Below are 18,057 nucleotides of genomic sequence, written 5' to 3' on the forward strand. Positions count from 1 at the left end.
ACTGATTGATTAACAAGCGGTGAAGCAGACGGACTGCAAGCTTGTTGTGGGCAGGGAATGTCTTAGATTGTACTTTTCAAAGCGCTAAGTATAGTGCTCCGCACACAGCAGCCACCCGTGTTGGGCAGCGGCAGAATGGGAGAGAATAGAGGGCAGAAATTCAAGTTTACTGCATGGAAGGAGGCGATTTTTACCAGGAAAACTTTCCCGGAATGACGCAGATGGAGGTGGGGCACTCTGGATTTGTACCTATCTATTCTATTTATTTTATTTTGTTAGTATGTTTGGTTTTGTTCTCTGTCTCCCCCTTTTAGACTGTGAGCCCACTGTTGGGTAGGGACTGTCTCTATATGTTGCCAATTTGTACTTCCCAAGCGCTTAGTACAGTGCTCTGCACATAGTAAGCGCTCAGTAAATACGATTGATGATGACGATGATGATGATGTGTCCATGGCGTCGCTATGGGCTGGAGATGACTCGCCAGCATAAGACGAGACACAGTAAGCGCTCGATAAGTACCGCTGATTGATTTTCTACCTTGCAACAGATCAAGTAAGCTGATTTTTGTCCAAAATAGAGGTCTCTTTCTATGACGTTGAACATTAAAGAACATGTACTCCATAAATCACAAGAGTATAATTTATATAGAACAAAATCTACCCCAGCACCTCTCCCTTTTGGCAATCAAGAGTCCTGTTTTCAGTCAATAGCTATAGGACCAATCCATGAATAAAAATTATATTTATTGAGCATTTCCTGTGTGCAGAGCACTGCATGAAGCGCTCGGAAGCATACAACAGAGTTAGACACCGTCTCCACCTTCAGATATATGTATATATGTTTGTACATATTTGTTACTCTATTTATTTTACTTGTACATATCTATTCTACTTATTTTATTTTGTTAGTATGTTTGGTTTTGTTCTCTGTCTCCCCCTTTTAGACTGTGAGCCCACTGCTGGGTAGGGAACGTCTCTATATATTGCCAACTTGTATTTCCCAAGCGCTTAGTACAGTGCTCTGCACACAGTAGGTGCTCAATAAATATGATTGATGATGATGATGATACCTTATAACGGGCCTGGGAGTTAAAGGACCCGGGTTCTAATTCCGGATCTGCCACTTGTCTACTGTGTGACGTTGGACAATTCACTTCTCTGGGCCTCAATTCCCTCATAAAAATAATAATAATGATAATAATAATAATAATGATGATGGTTTTTGTAATGTGCTCACTTATCTGTCAAGTGGGGATTAAGACTGTGAGCCTCAAGTGGCACACGGACTGTGTCCAACCTGATTAGCATGTATCTACCCCAACGCTTAGTACAGTGCCTGGCACAGGATAAGAACCTAACAAATACCATTATAAAAAAAAAAAATCTAATGGGGCAACAACAAACAAGCTACCAATCTGTTCAAATTAAAAACTACCCATTTAGGACTAGCAATTCATTCTCTTGTTAACTCTCGCCTCCTTCTGTGCAAGCGGAAGTTGATTCGATAAACTCCGAGCAAATTGGAATTGGAAAGTGTCTGCCTTAGATCCAATGATCCTGTATATATGTTTGTCCATATTAATTACTCTATTTATTTATTTATTTTACTTGTACAGATCTATTCTATTTATTTTATTTTGTTAATATGTTTGGTTTTGTTCTCTGTCTCCCCCTTCTAGACTGTGAGCCCACTGTTGGGTAGGGACCGTCTCTATATTCTGCCAACTTGGACTTCCCAAGCGCTTAGTACAGTGCTCTGCACACAGTAAGCGCTCAATAAATACGACTGATTGATTGATTGATCTTGGGAAAATCACTTCACTTCTCTGGGCCTCAGTTATTTCATCTGTAAAACGGGGATTAAGACTAAAAGCCCCACGTGGGACATGGACTATGTCCAACCTATGAGCATTTAGCTTTAATTCTATTTGTTCTGACGACTTGACACCTGTCCACATGTTTTGTTTTGTTGTCTGTCTCCCCCTTCTAGACTGTGAGCCCGTTGCTGGGTAGGGACCGTCTCTATATGTTGCCAACTTGTACTTCCCAAGCGCTTAGTACAGTGCTCTGCACATAGTAAGCGCTCAATAAATACGATTGATGATGATGATGATGACTTGGACTTCCCAAGTGCTTAGTACAGTGCTCTGCACACAGTAAGTGCTCAATAAATACAACTGAATGAATGAATGAACCTGATTGTCTTGTATCTACCCTAGGGCTTAGTACAGTGCTTGACACCTAGTAAGCGCTTAATACCACAGTTGTTATTATAAAAGAACACATTTTATCAAGGGCTGCTCACGATTCTCTTCTAGGTGACTTGATCAGAAATAATACCCATGTCATTCCCCCCACAATGGGAGTTTCCCTTTCATCAATCAATCAATCAATAGTATTTAATGAGCACTTACTGTGTGCAGAGCACTGTATTAAGCTCTTGGGAGAGTACAGTATAACGATATAAGCAACACATTCTCTGCCCACAACGAGCTTAACAGTTTAGAAGGGGAGATAAACATTAATATCAATAAATAAATGGCAGATATGTACAGAAGTGCTGTGGGGCTGAGGGAGTGGTGGTGAATAAAGGGAGGAAATCGGGGTGACGCAGAAGGGAGTGGAAAAAGAGGAAAAAAGGGCTTAATCAGGGAAGGCCTCTTGGAGGAGGTGTGTCCTCAAGTAAGGCTTTGAACGGAGTGAGAGTCAAGGTCTGTTCGATTCGAGGACGGAGGGGTTCCAAGCCAGGGGCAGGATGTGGACAAGTCGGCGGCGAGATAGACGAGTTGGAGGTTCATTCATTCATTCACTCAATCGTATTTATTGAGCGCTTACTGTGTGCAGAGCACTGTACTAAGCGCTTGGGAAGTACAAGTCGGCAACGTACAGAGACGGTCCCTACCCAACAGTGGGCTCACAGTCTAGAAGGGGGAGACAGAGAACAAAACAAAACCTATTAACAAAATAAAAAAAGTAGAATAAATATGTGCAAGTAAAATAAATAAATAGGGTAATAAATATGTACAAACATATATACAGGTGCTGTGGGGAAGGGAAGGAGGTAAGGCGGGTGGGATGGAGGGGGTGGAGGGGGAGAAAGTTAGCATTAGAGGAGTGAAGTGTGCTGGCTGGGTTATAGTAGGAGAACAGCGAGGTGAAGTACGAGGGGAGCACTATTTGAATCTTTGAAATCAATCAATCAATCAATCGTATTTATTGAGCGCTTACTAGGTGCAGAGCACTGTACTAAGCGCTTGGGAAGTCCAAATTGGCAACATACAGAGACAGTCCCTACCCAACAGTGGGCTCACAGTCTAAAAGGGGGGGGGACAGAGAACAAAACCAAACATGCTAACGAAATAAAATAAATAGAATAGAAACACATCCCCTCCATACAAACATTACTATAAATTACATCATTCTGCCAGGCAAGTGGCGAGCCTGGAGAACCCCGACTCCCTGCTCTTGCCACAAAGTCACGGGGTATCTGCATTCAGGTTAACGTACTTAATGGGGACAAAAGCTTTATTCTGGAAAATGGAGCTATATAAACCTAACAATAACGGAGTCACTTTATACTGATGCTGTGCAAGGCATGTGTGAAAGGAAAATAAATTATGAACAGAAAGGAAAGTCGGCTTCCCAAGGAGAGAATGCCCTGTGTTGGAAAACCTCAAATAGCTCGGCCAGAGATTTTGCACAAGCTCACCGGACTCTATAGAGAATTTTCTTTTCGTAAAAAGCACCCCGAGCAGGGACGGCAATTTTTTGAAGGGGAGAGGATATATATAATATAGAGGGTATATATAGAGAGACAGGGGAGTCTATAATAGTATAATAGTAATAGTAGAAGCAGCATGGCTCAGTGGAAAGAACCCGGGCTTTGGAGTCAGAGGTCATGGGTTCAAATCCCAGCTCCGCCAATTGTCAGCTGTGTGACTTTGGGCAAGTCGCTTCACTTCTCTGGGCCTCAGTTACCTCATCTGTAAAATGGGGATTGACTGTGATGCCCCCGTGGGACAACCTGATCACCTTGTAACCTCCCCAGCGCTTGGAACAGTGCTTTGCACATAGTAAGCGCTTAATAAATGCCACAAAACAAACAAAATTAGCAGTCAGTTAGTCAATGATAGCAACGGAAGCAGGGTGGCTTAGCTGAGACAGCTTGGGCCTCGGAGTCAGAAGGACCTGAGTTCTAATCCCAGCCCCGCCATGTGCCTTTGGTGTGACTTTTGGCATGTCACTTAACTTCTCTGGGCCTCAGTTACCTCATCTGTAAAATGGGGATTGACTGTGAGGCCCCCGTGGGACAACCTGATCACCTCGTAGCCTCCCCAGTGCTTAAAACAGTGCTTTGCACATAGTAAGCGCTTAATAAATGCCATGAAAGAAACAAAATTAGCAGTCAGTTAGTCAATGATAGCATCGGAAGGAGGGTGGCTTAGCTGAGACAGCTTGGGCCTCGGAGTCAGAAGGACCTGAGTTCTAATCCCAGCTCCGCCACGTGCCTTTGGTGTGACTTTTGGCATGTCACTTACCTTCTCTGGGCCTCAGTTACCTCATCTGTAAAATGGGGATTGACTGTGAGGCCCCCGTGGGACAACCTGATCACCTCGTAGCCTCCCCAGTGCTTAGAACAGTGCTTTGCACATAGTAAGCGCTTAATAAATGCCATGAAAGAAACAAAATTAGCAGTCAGTTAGTCAATGATAGCATCGGAAGGAGGGTGGCTTAGCTGAGACAGCTTGGGCCTCGGAGTCAGAAGGACCTGAGTTCTAATCCCAGCTCCGCCACGTGCCTTTGGTGTGACTTTTGGCATGTCACTTAACTTCTCTGGGCCTCAGTTACCTCATCTGTAAAATGGGGATTGACTGTGAGGCCCCCGTGGGACAACCTGATCACCTCGTAGCCTCCCCAGTGCTTAGAACAGTGCTTTGCACATAGTAAGCGCTTAATAAATGCCATGAAAGAAACAAAATTAGCAGTCAGTTAGTCAATGATAGCATCGGAAGGAGGGTGGCTTAGCTGAGACAGCTTGGGCCTCGGAGTCAGAAGGACCTGAGTTCTAATCCCAGCTCCGCCACGTGCCTTTGGTGTGACTTTTGGCATGTCACTTAACTTCTCTGGGCCTCAGTTACCTCATCTGTAAAATGGAGATTAAGAGAGTGAGCCCCATTAAGGGCAGGAACTATATCCGACCTGATTATTTTATTTATTTTATTTTGTTAGTATGTTTGGTTTTGTTCTCTGTCTCCCCCTTTTAGACTGTGAGCCCACTGTTGGGTAGGGACTGTCTCTATATGTTGCCAATTTGTACTTCCCAAGCGCTTAGTACAGTGCTCTGCACATAGTAAGCGCTCAATAAATACGATTGATGATGATGATGATGATGATTAACTTGGATTTACCCCAGAGCTTAGGACAGCGCTTGACACAGAATAAGTGCTTTAGGAGTACTATAATTACTTATTGAGCGCTTAGTGAGGTTGAAAGAACCAAGGTCAGGGAGAAAATGGGAAAGAAGATGCGAAATCTGTTACCTGCACAGAATATTCTCAGTTGCTGGACGGGCGATACGAGTTGCAAGTGGGTGGTGAGAAGATCAACAAATGCTCCCGGATAAACAATGAAGAGAAAAATCCCAAAGCCATTGAATCGAACTTGTTCTCTAAGAAATACAAATAATTTCCAGGTTATTGTAATTCCCAAATGAGCAGCTAATGCAATATCTGCTAGGCTGCAAACTCCCTGTGAAGCAGCGAGGCCTCGGGGGGCCAGAAGGACCTGAGTTCTAATCCCGGCTCTGCCACTTAAAGTGACCTTGGGCAAGTCGTTTCCCTGCTGTGCACAGAGTAAGCGCTCAATAAATACCACTGATTGATTCCCTCCTCTGCAAAATGGGGTTGAAGACTGTTAGCCTCATGTGAGCCTCACTATAGCTCTGCACATAGTTGGCGCTCAATAAATACGATTGATGATGATGTGAGAGGTGGGCCTGATTAGCTCGTATCTTCCTCAGCGCTTATTACAGTGCCTGGCAGGTGGTAAATGCTTTCTTCTGGAAGAATGGAGCTATATAAACCTAAGAATAACTGAGTTTAAATGCTTAAACACCGGGGAAAAAATGGTGTCTACCAACTTTTGTCAATCAATCAATCAATCAATCAATCAATCGTATTTATTGAGCGCTTACTATGTGCAGAGCACTGTACTAAGCGCTTGGGAAGTACAAATTGGCAACACATAGAGACAGTCCCTACCCAACAGTGGGCTCACAGTCTAAAAGGGGGAGACAGAGAACAGAACCAAACATACCAACAAAATAAAATAAGTAGGATAGAAATGTACAAGTAAAATAAATAAATAAATAAATAAATAGAGTATTTATTGTCTTCTCCCAAGCTCTTAGTACAGCGCTTTGCACAAAAAAAGCGCTCAATACTACTGACAGATTGCCACAAAACTAGAATCGCTCCGGTTAAGAAGCGGGTTGTCTCTCCCTCTAGACTATCCGCTTATTGTAGGGAGGGGAACACGTCTACCGACTCTGTCGATCGGACTCTCTGGGGCGCTCAGTGCAGCGCTCTGCACACAGGATGCGCTCAATAAATAGCGCTGATTGACAGATGGGAGGGGGACTGGAGAGGGTTAGAAAGAGAGAAGCAGCGTGGCTCAGTGGCAAGACCCCAGGCTTGGGAGTCATGGGTTCTAAAGCCGGTTCTGCCACTTGTCAGCTGTGTGACCTCGGGCAAGTCGCTTCACTTCTCTGTGCCTCAGTTACCTCATCTGGAAAACGGAGATTAAGACTGTGAGCCCCACGTGGGACAGCCTGATCACCTTGTATCTATCCCGGTGCTTAGAACAGTGCTTGGCACATAGTAGACTGTGTGACTGTGAGCCCACTGTTGGGTAGGGACTGTCTCTCTGTGTTGCCAACTTGTACTTCTCAAGCGCTTAGTACAGTGCTCTGCACACAGTAAGCGCTCAATAAATACGACTGATGACAGTAATCGCGTAACAAATACCATCGTTATTAGAGAAGCAGCGTGGCTTTTAGTGGCAAGAGCCCAGGCTTGGGAGTCACAGGTCGTGGGTTCTAATCCCGGCTCCGTCGCTTGTCAGCTACGTGACTTTGGGCAAGTGGCTTCACTTCTCTGGGCCTCAGTTCCCTCATCTGTAAAAGGGGGATTACGACTGTGAGCCCCACGTGGGACAACCTGATTATCCTGTACCTACCCCAGCGCTCACAACAGTGCTTGGCACATAGTAAGCGCTTACCAAATCCCACCATCGTCATCGTCATCAGGAGGGTCACACGTTACCGGATTGCTGCTACCCCGTGGCCGATCTCGTGGATGACCCCGCTGAGCAGGATCGCGCTGAAGAAATAGGCCAACTGACTCACAGGCAGGTTGACGCCGGGAACCTGTTTGTGTAGACACAACCACACACACACAATGGGAAACTGTGTAGACACCACCACAGACACACACTAGGGCGACGCCTTCCTCTTGGCTGAGTTTCTCCTCCCAGAGCTCCCGCACACAAGCTAACTCCTCTGGACCGTGAGCTCCTCAGGGAAAGGGATTGTGTCAACCAGCTCCGTTATATTGTAATAATATAATATATAATACGATATAATACAATCATAAATACGATTGATTGATAATAATGGTGTTCGTTAAGCGCTTACTACGTTCCGGGCACTGTGCTAAGAGCCGGGGTGAATACGGGTAAAGTGCGTTGGACACAGTCCCTGTCCCACGAGGGGCTCACAGTCTCAATCACCCTTTAAAGGAGAAGCAGCCTGGCTTAGTGGAAAAAGCCCGGGCTTTGGAGTCAGAGGTCATGGGTTCAAATCCCGGCTCTGCCAACTGTCTGCTGTGTGACTTTGGGCAAGTCACAACTCCTCTGGGCCTCGGTTTCCTCATCTGTAAAACGATGAGCCCCATGTGGGACAACCTGATTACCTTGTATCTACCCCAGTGCTTAGAACAGTGCTTGGCACATAGTAAGCACTTAACACATACCATTATTATTTTATTATTATTATTACAAGTGAGATCATTGAGGAACAGAGAAGTGAAGTGACTTACCCAAGGCCACACAGCAACCAACTGGTGGAGGCGGCACTAAAACCCACAACTTTCTGTACTATACTCTTAATCAATCAGTCTACACTGATCTTCTAGACTTTGAGCCCACTGTTGGGTAGGGACCGTCTCTATAGGTTGCCAACTTGTACTTCCCAAGCGCTCAGTACAGTGCTGTGCACACAGTAAGCGCTCAATAAATACGATTGAATGAATGAATGAATCAGTCAGTGGTATTTTATTGAGCACTTTGTGCGGAGCACTGTTCTGAGCGGTTGCCCCACGTGGGAGAAGTATTGTGTCTGACTCAATTATCTTCTATCTACCCCAGTGCTTGGAATAATAATAATAATAATAATAATAATAATAATAATGGCATTTGTTAAGCGCTTATTATGCGCAAAGCACTGTTCTAAGTGCTGGGGGGCATACAATGGTATCAAGTTGTCCCACGTGGGGCTCACAGTCTTAATCCCCGTTTTACAGATGAGGTAACTGAGGCTCAGAGAAGTTCACAGGCACGAAGAGAGGCTGGCTGCCTATGGACTGAACGCCTCTCCCTTCCACATACGCTGGCAGACGACTCTCTTCAACCGACTGTTTTATAGCTGGTGCCTGTGGCACCTAGTAAGCGCTTCACATATACCGTAATTATTATTAATATTAATTATCATTAGTATTAGATTGAGGAGAGCCGGGTGGAAAGACACCAAGGAAGGGACGCCACCCTCGAGGAAGACAACTCCAAGAGACCCTTTATTCACCGCCCTTCGCAGCCCCAGAGCACTTACGTCCACATCTGTAATTTATTTCTCCTCACGTCTGTCTCCCCCTCTAGACTGGAATCAATCAATCGTATTTATTGAGCGCTTACTGTGTGCAAAGCACTGTACTAAGCGCTTGGGAAGTCCAAGTTGGCAACATCTAGAGACGGTCCCTACCCAACAGCGGGCTCACAGTCTAAAAGGGGGAGACGGAGAACAAAACCGAACACACTAACAAAATAAAATAAATAGAATAGATATGTACAAGTAAAATAAATAGAGTAATAAATATGGAAGCTCGTGGCGGGCGGGAAATGGGTCCGTTTCTTGTCTATTGGACTCTCCCAAGCGCTCAGTACAGTGCTCTGCCCACTGTAAGCGCTCAAAAAATAGGACTGAACGAATGACGGGGTTCTCACCACAACTTGCAGCACGCGGTCGTGCGGAGCCGGGGGCGTCTCGGTGGTCATCTGCGACAGCGTCTGAACCAGGGTTTTCCCGAGGAGGAGGATGGAGCCGAACATGGCCACGATCCCGAAAACCATTCCCAGGTTGAACCTGCCGAGCGAGGCGGAGGTGGGCTTCGAGGCAGGACCTTCATCATCATCATCAATCGTATTTACTGAGCGCTTACTACGTGCAGGGCACTGTACTAAGCGCTTGGGAAGTACAAATTGGCAACATATAGAGACAGTCCCTACCCAACAGTGGGCTCACAGTCTAAAAGGGGGAGACGGAGAACAAAACCAAACATACTAACAAAATAAAATAAATAGAATAGATAGGTACAAGTAAAATAAATAGAGTAATAAATATGTACAAACATATATCCATATATACAGGTGCTGTGGGGAAGGGAAGGAGGTAAGATGGGGGGATGGAGAGGGGGACGAGGGGGAGAGGAAGGAAGGGACTCAGTCTGGGAAGGCCTCCTGGAGGAGGTGACCTCTCAGCAGGGTCTTGAAGGGAGGAAGAGAGCGAGCTTGGCGGATGGGCAGAGGGAGGGCATTCCAGGCCCGGGAATGCCCGGGCCTGACCTTATTGCTTAAATACCACAAATAATACTTGTGGTATTCATTTATGCATTTACTATCATCATCATCAATCGTATTTATTGAGCGCTTACTATGTGCAGAGCACTGTACTAAGCGCTTGCGAAGTACAAATTGGAAACATATAGAGACGGTCCCTACCCAACAGTGGGCTCACAGTCTAAAAGATCAGTCTAGACTGACTAAGAGTATAGTACAGAAAGTTGTGGGTTTTAGTGCCCACAACTAGTACTAGTTTAGTACTATATGCCAGGCACATTTGATGTAGTGGCTAGAGTACACGCCTGGGCCCCAGAAGGTCATGGGTTCTAATCCTGGCTCCGCCAATTAATAATAATAATAATAATGTTGGCATTTGTTAAGCGCTTACTATGCACAAAGCACTGTTCTAAGCGCTGGGGAGGTTACAAGGTGATCAGGTTGTCCCACCGGGGGCTCACAGTCTCAATCCCCATTTTCCAGATGAGGGAACTGAGGCCCAGAGAAGTTAAGTGACTTGCCCAAAGTCACCCAGCCGACAGTTGGCGGAGCCGGGATTTGAACCCATGACCTCTGACTCCAAAGCCCGGGCTCTTTCCGTTGAGCCACGCCGTTTCTCTGCCAATTGTCAGCTGTGTGACTTTGGGCAAGTCACTTAACTTCTCTGGGCCTTAGTTACCCCATCTGTAAAAGGGGGATGAAAACTAATCACCTTGTATCCTCCCCAGAGCTTAGAACAGTGCTTTGCACATAGTAAGTGCTTAACAAATGCCTTCATTACTATTATTATTATTATTCTCTGGGCCTCAGTCCCCTCGTCTAAAACGGGGATTGAGACCGTGAGCCCCATTAAGGGACAGGGACTGTAACCAACCCGATTTGCTTGTACCCACCCCGGCGCTTACTACAGTGCCTGATACGTAGTGAGCGCTTAACAAACGCCACAATTATTACGAGGAGGTCGGTCAATACCGTGGGCCGGCTGCCGGACCCGAGGGGGAGAGTCCGGGGGCCGAGCGGGAAGTGGGGAGCTGTTTTTACCATTGGTAAAGTAGCCGGGGCCTCCAGCGTCCCCAGATATAAAACAGTCGGTTGAAGAGAGTCGTCTGCCAGCGTATGTGGAAGGGAGAGACGTTCAGTCCATAGGCAGCCAGCCTCTCTTCGTAGGAAGCCTTCAGGGATGCCGAAGTCTAGACGGAAACAGAAGGGCGGACACGATTCATTTATTCACTCAGTCGAGCGCTGACTGTGTGTGAAGCAAATTAGGGTAAAGCAGAAGGGAGAAGAGGAAAGGTGGGTTTAGTCAGGGAAGGCTTCTTGGAGGAGGTGGGCCTTCGATAAGGCTTTAAAAGAGGGGAGAATCACCGTCTGTCAGATTTGAGGACAGACGGGATTTCAAGAAGCACATGAAGGGGAGGTGGCAACCATTTCATCCACTAGAGAGAAATAACGGCTTTTAAGAAGCCAAATTCATGGGTCGCCCATGTTTTCTGTAAATAATAATAACAACGGTACTTGTTAGGCGCTTACTATGAGCCAAGCACTGTTCTAAGCACTGAGCACTGTTCTAAGAACAGGCAGGTGGACTTTCGCCTAAGTGTTCACAAACTAACTCTTCAGTGTGATCCAAAACAACCCTGGCGCCGGATATCAATCAATCGGATTTATTGAGCGCTTACTGGGTGCAGAGCACTGTACTAAGCGCTTGGGAAGTCCAAGTTGCCAATTTGTACCTCCCAAGCGCTTAGTACAGTGCTCCGCACATAGTAGGCGCTCAATAAATACGATTGATGATATAGGGACGGTCCCTGCCCAACAGTGGGCTCACGGTCTAGAAGGGGGAGACAGAGAACAAAACCAAACATATTAACAAAATAAAATAAATAGAATAGGTATGTACGAGTAAAATAGAGTAATAAATATGTACAAACATATATACAGGTGCTGTGGGGAAGGGAAGGAGGTAAGGCGGGTGGGGGGGGATGGAGAGGAGGAGGAGGAGGAGAGGAAGATATCACAAGATTTCTAATAATCCTTCTGTTGGAGAGCACTTGTGAGGAATTCCTGATAATTTTCCGCTTCCGACCACCACGCAATCTTTGCCTGCAGCTAAAGTTTGAACGTGGGAAATTAAACTTCAGTACTAAAGGGAGAGGAGTTCATTTCCTGCAACTTCAAAGTCTAATGGGTACTGCCAAGAAAAAACCGCACTTTGTTTTAGACATAATAAGGGGAAGAGGAAGCTAGAATGATGAGCGCGGGGGAGTTTGGACTTTGACAGATCTTTCATTTCCGTTGGGTACTCAGTTTTTTCGCCTACTCTATTTATTAGGCCTGCTGAAAGACTGCAAATAGAAACGCATCCAAATTCATTCATTCATTCCATCGTATTTACTGAGCGCTTACTGTGTGCAGAGCACTGTACTAAGCGCTTGGAAAGTCCAAGTTGGCGACATGTAGAGACGGTCCCTACCCAACAGTGGGCTCAGTCTAGAAGGGGGAGACAGAGAACAAAACATATTAACAAGATAAAATAAATGGAATAAATATGTACAAATAAAATAAATAAATAATAAGCATTATTATTAGTACTATTATTATGTGGAAGTGGTGGAGGGGGTGTTGGACTCCTTGGAGTTTCAGTTAATTTCCTCGTGGGATTTCACGAGGATTTCTCGTGGGATTTCTCCTTCCCTTCCCCACAGCACCTGTATATATGTATATATGGTTGTACATATTTATTACTCTATTTATTTATTTATTTATTTTGCTGGTACATTTCTATCCTATTTATTTTATTTTGTTGGTATGTTTGGTTCTGTTCTCCGTCTCCCCCTTTTAGACTGTGAGCCCACTGTTGGGTAGGGACTGTCTCTATGTGTTGCCAATTTGTACTTCCCAAGCGCTTAGTACAGTGCTCTGCACATAGTATGCGCTCAATAAATACGATTGATTGATTGATTGATTGATTCACGCTCTCATAATTAACCTTTCTTTTCTAATTTGCTCTGGACCTAAACATATACACCTAGCTAGACTTTGTTTGCAAAATCTCCCCCTCTAAGGCTGTGCCTGTGGGCAGGGGGAGTGTCTTCCCATTCTGGTCTATTTTAATGATGGCATTTATTAAGCGCCTACTATGTGCAAAGCACCGTTCTAAGCGCTGGGGAGGTTACAAGGTGATCAGGTTGTCCCAAGGGGGGCTCACAGTCTTCACCCCCATTTTACAGATGAGGTCACTGAGGCCCAGAGAAGTGAAGCGACTTGCCCAAAGTCACACAGCTGACAGTGGGCAGAGCCGGGATTTGAACCCATGACCTCTGACTCCAAAGCCTGGGCTCTTTCCACTGAGCCAATTTGACTCTCCCAAGTACTTAGTACAAGGCTCTGCACACAAGCAGTCCAAAAATACCCCCGATTGACTGAAGTTGACACTATTGATGGAGAAATCCCGTCTTTGCATTACAATACGGCTGAGAATGCAAAACTGACATTTCTGCCTCAGTGGACTGGGATTCAGGAGTCAATCAATCAATCAATCATATTAATTGAGCGCTTACTGTGTGCAGAGCACTGTACTAAGCGCTTGGGAAGTACAAACTGGCAACATAGAGAGACGGTCCCCACCCAACAGTGGGCTCACAGTCTAAAAGGGGGAGACGGAGAACAAAACCAAACATACTAACAAAATAAAATAAAATAGATATGTACAAGTAAAATAGAGTAATAAATATGTACAAACATATATACATATGTATATACACTCGATAAATAGGATTGATTGATTGATTGATGTGCCCTGTGTTGAGCAAGGATTGTTTCTGATAAGACTCTATCTACCCCAGCACTTAGTACAGTACTTGGCACATAGTAAGCATTTACCAACTATCACCACTGTTGTTATTATTAGCGGTAGGATTAACAAGGTCCCCCTTGATTACTTTGCTTAATAATGAATTATAATTATGGTATTTTTTAAGCACTTACTAGGTGCTAGGCACTGTACTAAGCGCTGGGGTAGATACAAGGAAATCAGAGAAGCAGCGTGGCTCAGTGGAAAGAGCCCGAGCTTTGGAGTCTGGCTCCAAAGCAAGCGCTCAATAAATACGATTGATTGATTGAGTCATGGGTTCAAAGTCCACCTTGATTACTTTGCATAATAATGAATTATAATTATGGTATTTTTTAAGCACTTATTAGGTGCTAGGTACTGTACTAAGCGCTGGGGTAGATTCAAGGAAATCAGAGAAGCAGCGTGGCTCAGTGGAAAGAGCCCGAGCTTTGGAGTCTCGCTCCAAAGTAAGCGCTCAATAAATACGATTGATTGATTGAGTCATGGGTTCAAAGTCCACCTTGATTACTTTGCATAATAATGAATTATAATTATGGTATTTTTTAAGCACTTACTCGGTGCTTGGTACTGTACTAAGCGCTGGGGTAGATACTAGGAAATCAGAGAAGCCGCGTGGCTCAGTGGAAAGAGCCCGAGCTTTGGAGTCTCGCTCCAAAGTAAGCGCTCAATAAATACGATTGATTGATTGATTGAGTCAGAGGTCATGGGTTCAAAGTCCACCTTGATTACTTCGCATAATAATGAATTATAATTATGGTATTTTTTAAGCACTTACTAGGTGCCAGGCACTGTACTAAGTGCTGGGGTAGATACAAGGAAATCAGATAAGCAGCTTGGCTCAGTGGAAAGAGCCCGAGCATTGGAGTCTCGCTCCAAAGTAAGCGCTCAATAAATACGATTGATTGATTGAGTCATGGGTTCAAAGTCCACCTTGATTACTTTGCATAATAATGAATTATAATTATGGTATTTTTTAAGCACTTACTAGGTGGTAGGTACTGTACTAAGCGCTGGGGTAGATTCAAGGAAATCAGAGAAGCACCGTGGCTCAGTGGAAAGTCTCGCTCCAAAGTAAGCACTCAATAAATACGATTGATTGATTGAGTCATGGGTTCAAAGTCCACCTTGATTACTTTGCATAATAATGAATTATAATTATGGTATTTTTTAAGCACTTATTGGGTGCTAGGTACTGTACTAAGCGCTGGGGTAGATTCAAGGAAATCAGAGGAGCAGCGTGGCTCAGTGGAAAGTCTCGCTCCAAAGTAAGCGCTCAATAAATACGATTGATTGATTGATTGAGTCAGAGGTCATGGGTTCAAAGTCCACCTTGATTACTTTGCATAATAATGAATTATAATTATGGTATTTTTTAAGCACTTACTAGGTGCCAGGCACTGTACTAAGCGCTGGGGTAGATACAAGGAAATCAGAGAAGCAGTGTGGCTCAGTGGAAAGAGCCCGAGCTTTGGAGTCTCGCTCCAAAGTAAGCGCTCAATAAATACGATTGATTGATTGAGTCAGAGGTCATGGGTTCAAATCCCGGCTCCGCCAATTGTCAGCTGTGTGACTTTGGGCAAGTCACTTCACTTCTCTAGGCCTCAGTTCCCTCATCTGCAAAATGGGGATTAAGACTGTGGGCCCCCCGTGGGACAAACTGATCACCTTGTAACCGCCCCAGCACTTAGAACAGTGCTTTGCACATAGTAAGCGCTTAACAAACACCATCATTATTATTATTATTTTTATGTTGGACACAGTCCCTGCCCCAGGTGGGGCCACAGTCTCAATCCCTCTTTTGCAGATGAAGTAACTGAGGCCCGGAGCTGTGAAGTGACTTGCCCAGGGTCATAGAGCAGACAGGTGGGGAGTCAGGATTAGAACCCACGACCTTCTGACTCCCAGTCCTGGGCTCTCACCACAACGCCACGCTGCTTCCTTGATGTTTAGTATGGAGCCTGGCACACAGAAAGCACATAACAAATACCCTTAGATATACATTATTAGATATCTAATATTAGATATTAGATATCTTTTAGACTGTGAGCCCACTGTTGGGTAGGGACTGTCTCTATATGTTTCCAATTTGTACTTCCCAAGCGCTTAGTACAGTGCTCCGCACATAGTAAGCGCTCAATAAATACGATTGATGATATAGTTTTGATACTATATACCCACAGATATACATATCACATAATATATCTATAGAGAAGCAGCATGGCTCAGTTGAAAGAGCTCGGGTTTAGGAGTTGGAGGTCATGGGTTCGAATCCCTGCTCCGCCACTTGACAGCTGTGTGATCTCGGGCAAGCCACTTAACTTTTCCATGCCTCAGTGACCTCATCTGTAAAATGGGGGTGAAGCCTGTGAGCCCCATGTGGGACAACCTGATCACCTTGTATCTCCCCCCGTGCTTACAACAGTGCTTGGCAGAGAGTAAGTGCCTAGCAAATACCATTATTATTACTCTCTGGGCCTCAGTGACCTCATCTGTAAAATGGGGATGAAGCCTGTGAGCCCCTCGTGGGACAACCTGATAATAATAATGATGGTATTTGTTATGTGCTTACTATGTGGAAAGTACTTTCTAAGCGCTGTGGGGATACAAGGTGATCAGCTTGCCCCATGTGGGGCTCACAGTCTTCACCCCCATTTTACAGATGAGGGGACTGAGGCACAGAGAATAATAATAATGATGGTATTTGTTAAGCGCTTACTATGTGCAAAGCACTGTTCTAAGCACTGGGGAGGTTACAAGGTGATCAGGTTGGCCCACGGGGGGCTCACAGTTTTAATCCCCATTTTACAGGTGAGGGAACTGAGGCCCAGAGAAGTGAAGTGACTTGCCCCAAGTCACACAGCTGACAATTGGCAGAGCTGGGATTTGAACCCATGGCCTCTGACTCCAAAGCCCGGGCGCTTTCCACTGGGCCACACTGCTTCTAAAGTGAAGTGACTTGCCCAAAGTCACACCTGATGGCCTTGTCTCCTCCCCAGCGCCTAGAACAGTGCTTGGCACATAGTAAGCGCTTGCCAAATACAATAATAATGATAATAATCAAATATATAACACAGTTTAATGACATAATGATACAGAGAAGCATAGTGGCTCAGTGGAAAGGGCACGGGCTTTGGGGTCAAAGGTCATGGGTTCGAATCCCGACTCCACCAACTGTCAGCTGTGTGACTTTGGGCAAGTCACTTCAGTTCTCTGGGCCTCAGTTCCCTCATCTGTAAAATGGGGATGAAGGCTGTGAGCCCCCCCATGGGACAACCTGATCACCTTGTAACCTCCCCAGCGCTTAGAACAGTGCTTTGCACATAGTAAGCGCTTAATAAATGCCATTGTTATTATTATTATTGTTACAGTGCTTTGCACACAGGAAGCACTCAATAAATACAATTCAATAAATGAATGAATCTTAGTCAGAATCACATCAAAGTGGTCTCCTTGCTGAAAACCAGAATCGCCCTGACTGAAAATAAATCTGTGATCAATTCACTCCAGAATATCAGGGATAGAGTGGAATCACTGAATTATTTTCATTAATGATAATGATGATGATGATGATAATGGCATTTATTAAGCGCTTACTATGTGCAAAGTGCTTTGCACATAGTAAGCGCTTAATAAATGCCATCATTATTATTATTATGATGATGATGTATATTGGGGGGGTGGCTTTCAGGAAATGGAGCATCCCCTCAGGCCCCAAACCGGAAGACGACGCACAAGACTCAGCCGCCTGGGCGGTTGCTAGGGGCAACCAGCGGTCCAGGAGGGCACTTCCGGTCCCGCCCCCGCAGGCGGAAGTGCTCCCGGCCCCTCCTGCCAGGGAGCGGCGATTGGGGTGACCCCCTCCCCCCCCCGGCGGCCATGGCGAGGGGCCGATGTGCGCAGACTCGGGCCCGGGGTCCTCACCTTCAGGACGGTGTCGGCCAGGTAGACGGCGCACCAGCCCCCCAGCACGAGCACCACTACCGGGATGGGGATCATGGCGGCGGGCGCCCCGGCTCCAGCATCGGGGCCGGAACCAAGGGACGCCCGGGCCCTTCCCTCGCCAGCGCCGGGCGCCCGCCGGACGCTTCCGGTCAGCGGACGGAGCAAGGAAGGAAGGGTAGTACGGGGTCAGCGCGTTCGATGACGTAAGGACGCTCGGGCCTTACCTCATCGTCCCCGCGCGCCCTTTGCGACTTGCTCTAGGGCGCATGCGCAGGGAGCTTAACACCCCCCCCCCCCCCCCCCGTTCTCCTGGCACGGATTCGCGTTATATTCATTCATTCATTCATTCATTCATTCATTCATTCATTCTCTCTT

At 45.7% G+C, this 18,057-nt stretch overlaps 1 protein-coding gene across 1 annotated transcript in view; it reads right to left on the reverse strand.

Moving 5' to 3' along the window:
• The window catches only part of MBTPS2 (membrane bound transcription factor peptidase, site 2), a 29,999-nt gene extending 12,221 nt beyond the window's left edge, over window positions 1-17,778 (reverse strand). Inside the window, exons 1-5 of the mRNA XM_038757298.1 lie at window positions 17,662-17,778; window positions 10,929-11,077; window positions 9,276-9,414; window positions 7,322-7,425; window positions 5,540-5,667 (exon numbers count right to left, since the gene is read on the reverse strand). Coding sequence (XP_038613226.1) covers window positions 5,540-5,667; window positions 7,322-7,425; window positions 9,276-9,414; window positions 10,929-11,077; window positions 17,662-17,736 — 595 coding nt within the window. The 5' untranslated portion in view covers window positions 17,737-17,778. The remainder of the gene's footprint in view (window positions 1-5,539; window positions 5,668-7,321; window positions 7,426-9,275; window positions 9,415-10,928; window positions 11,078-17,661) is intronic.
• Window positions 17,779-18,057: the final 279 nt, after the last annotated feature.

This window comes from Tachyglossus aculeatus, chromosome 15 (genome assembly GCF_015852505.1).
Source record: "Tachyglossus aculeatus isolate mTacAcu1 chromosome 15, mTacAcu1.pri, whole genome shotgun sequence".
Classification (NCBI taxonomy): Eukaryota; Metazoa; Chordata; class Mammalia; order Monotremata; family Tachyglossidae; genus Tachyglossus; species Tachyglossus aculeatus.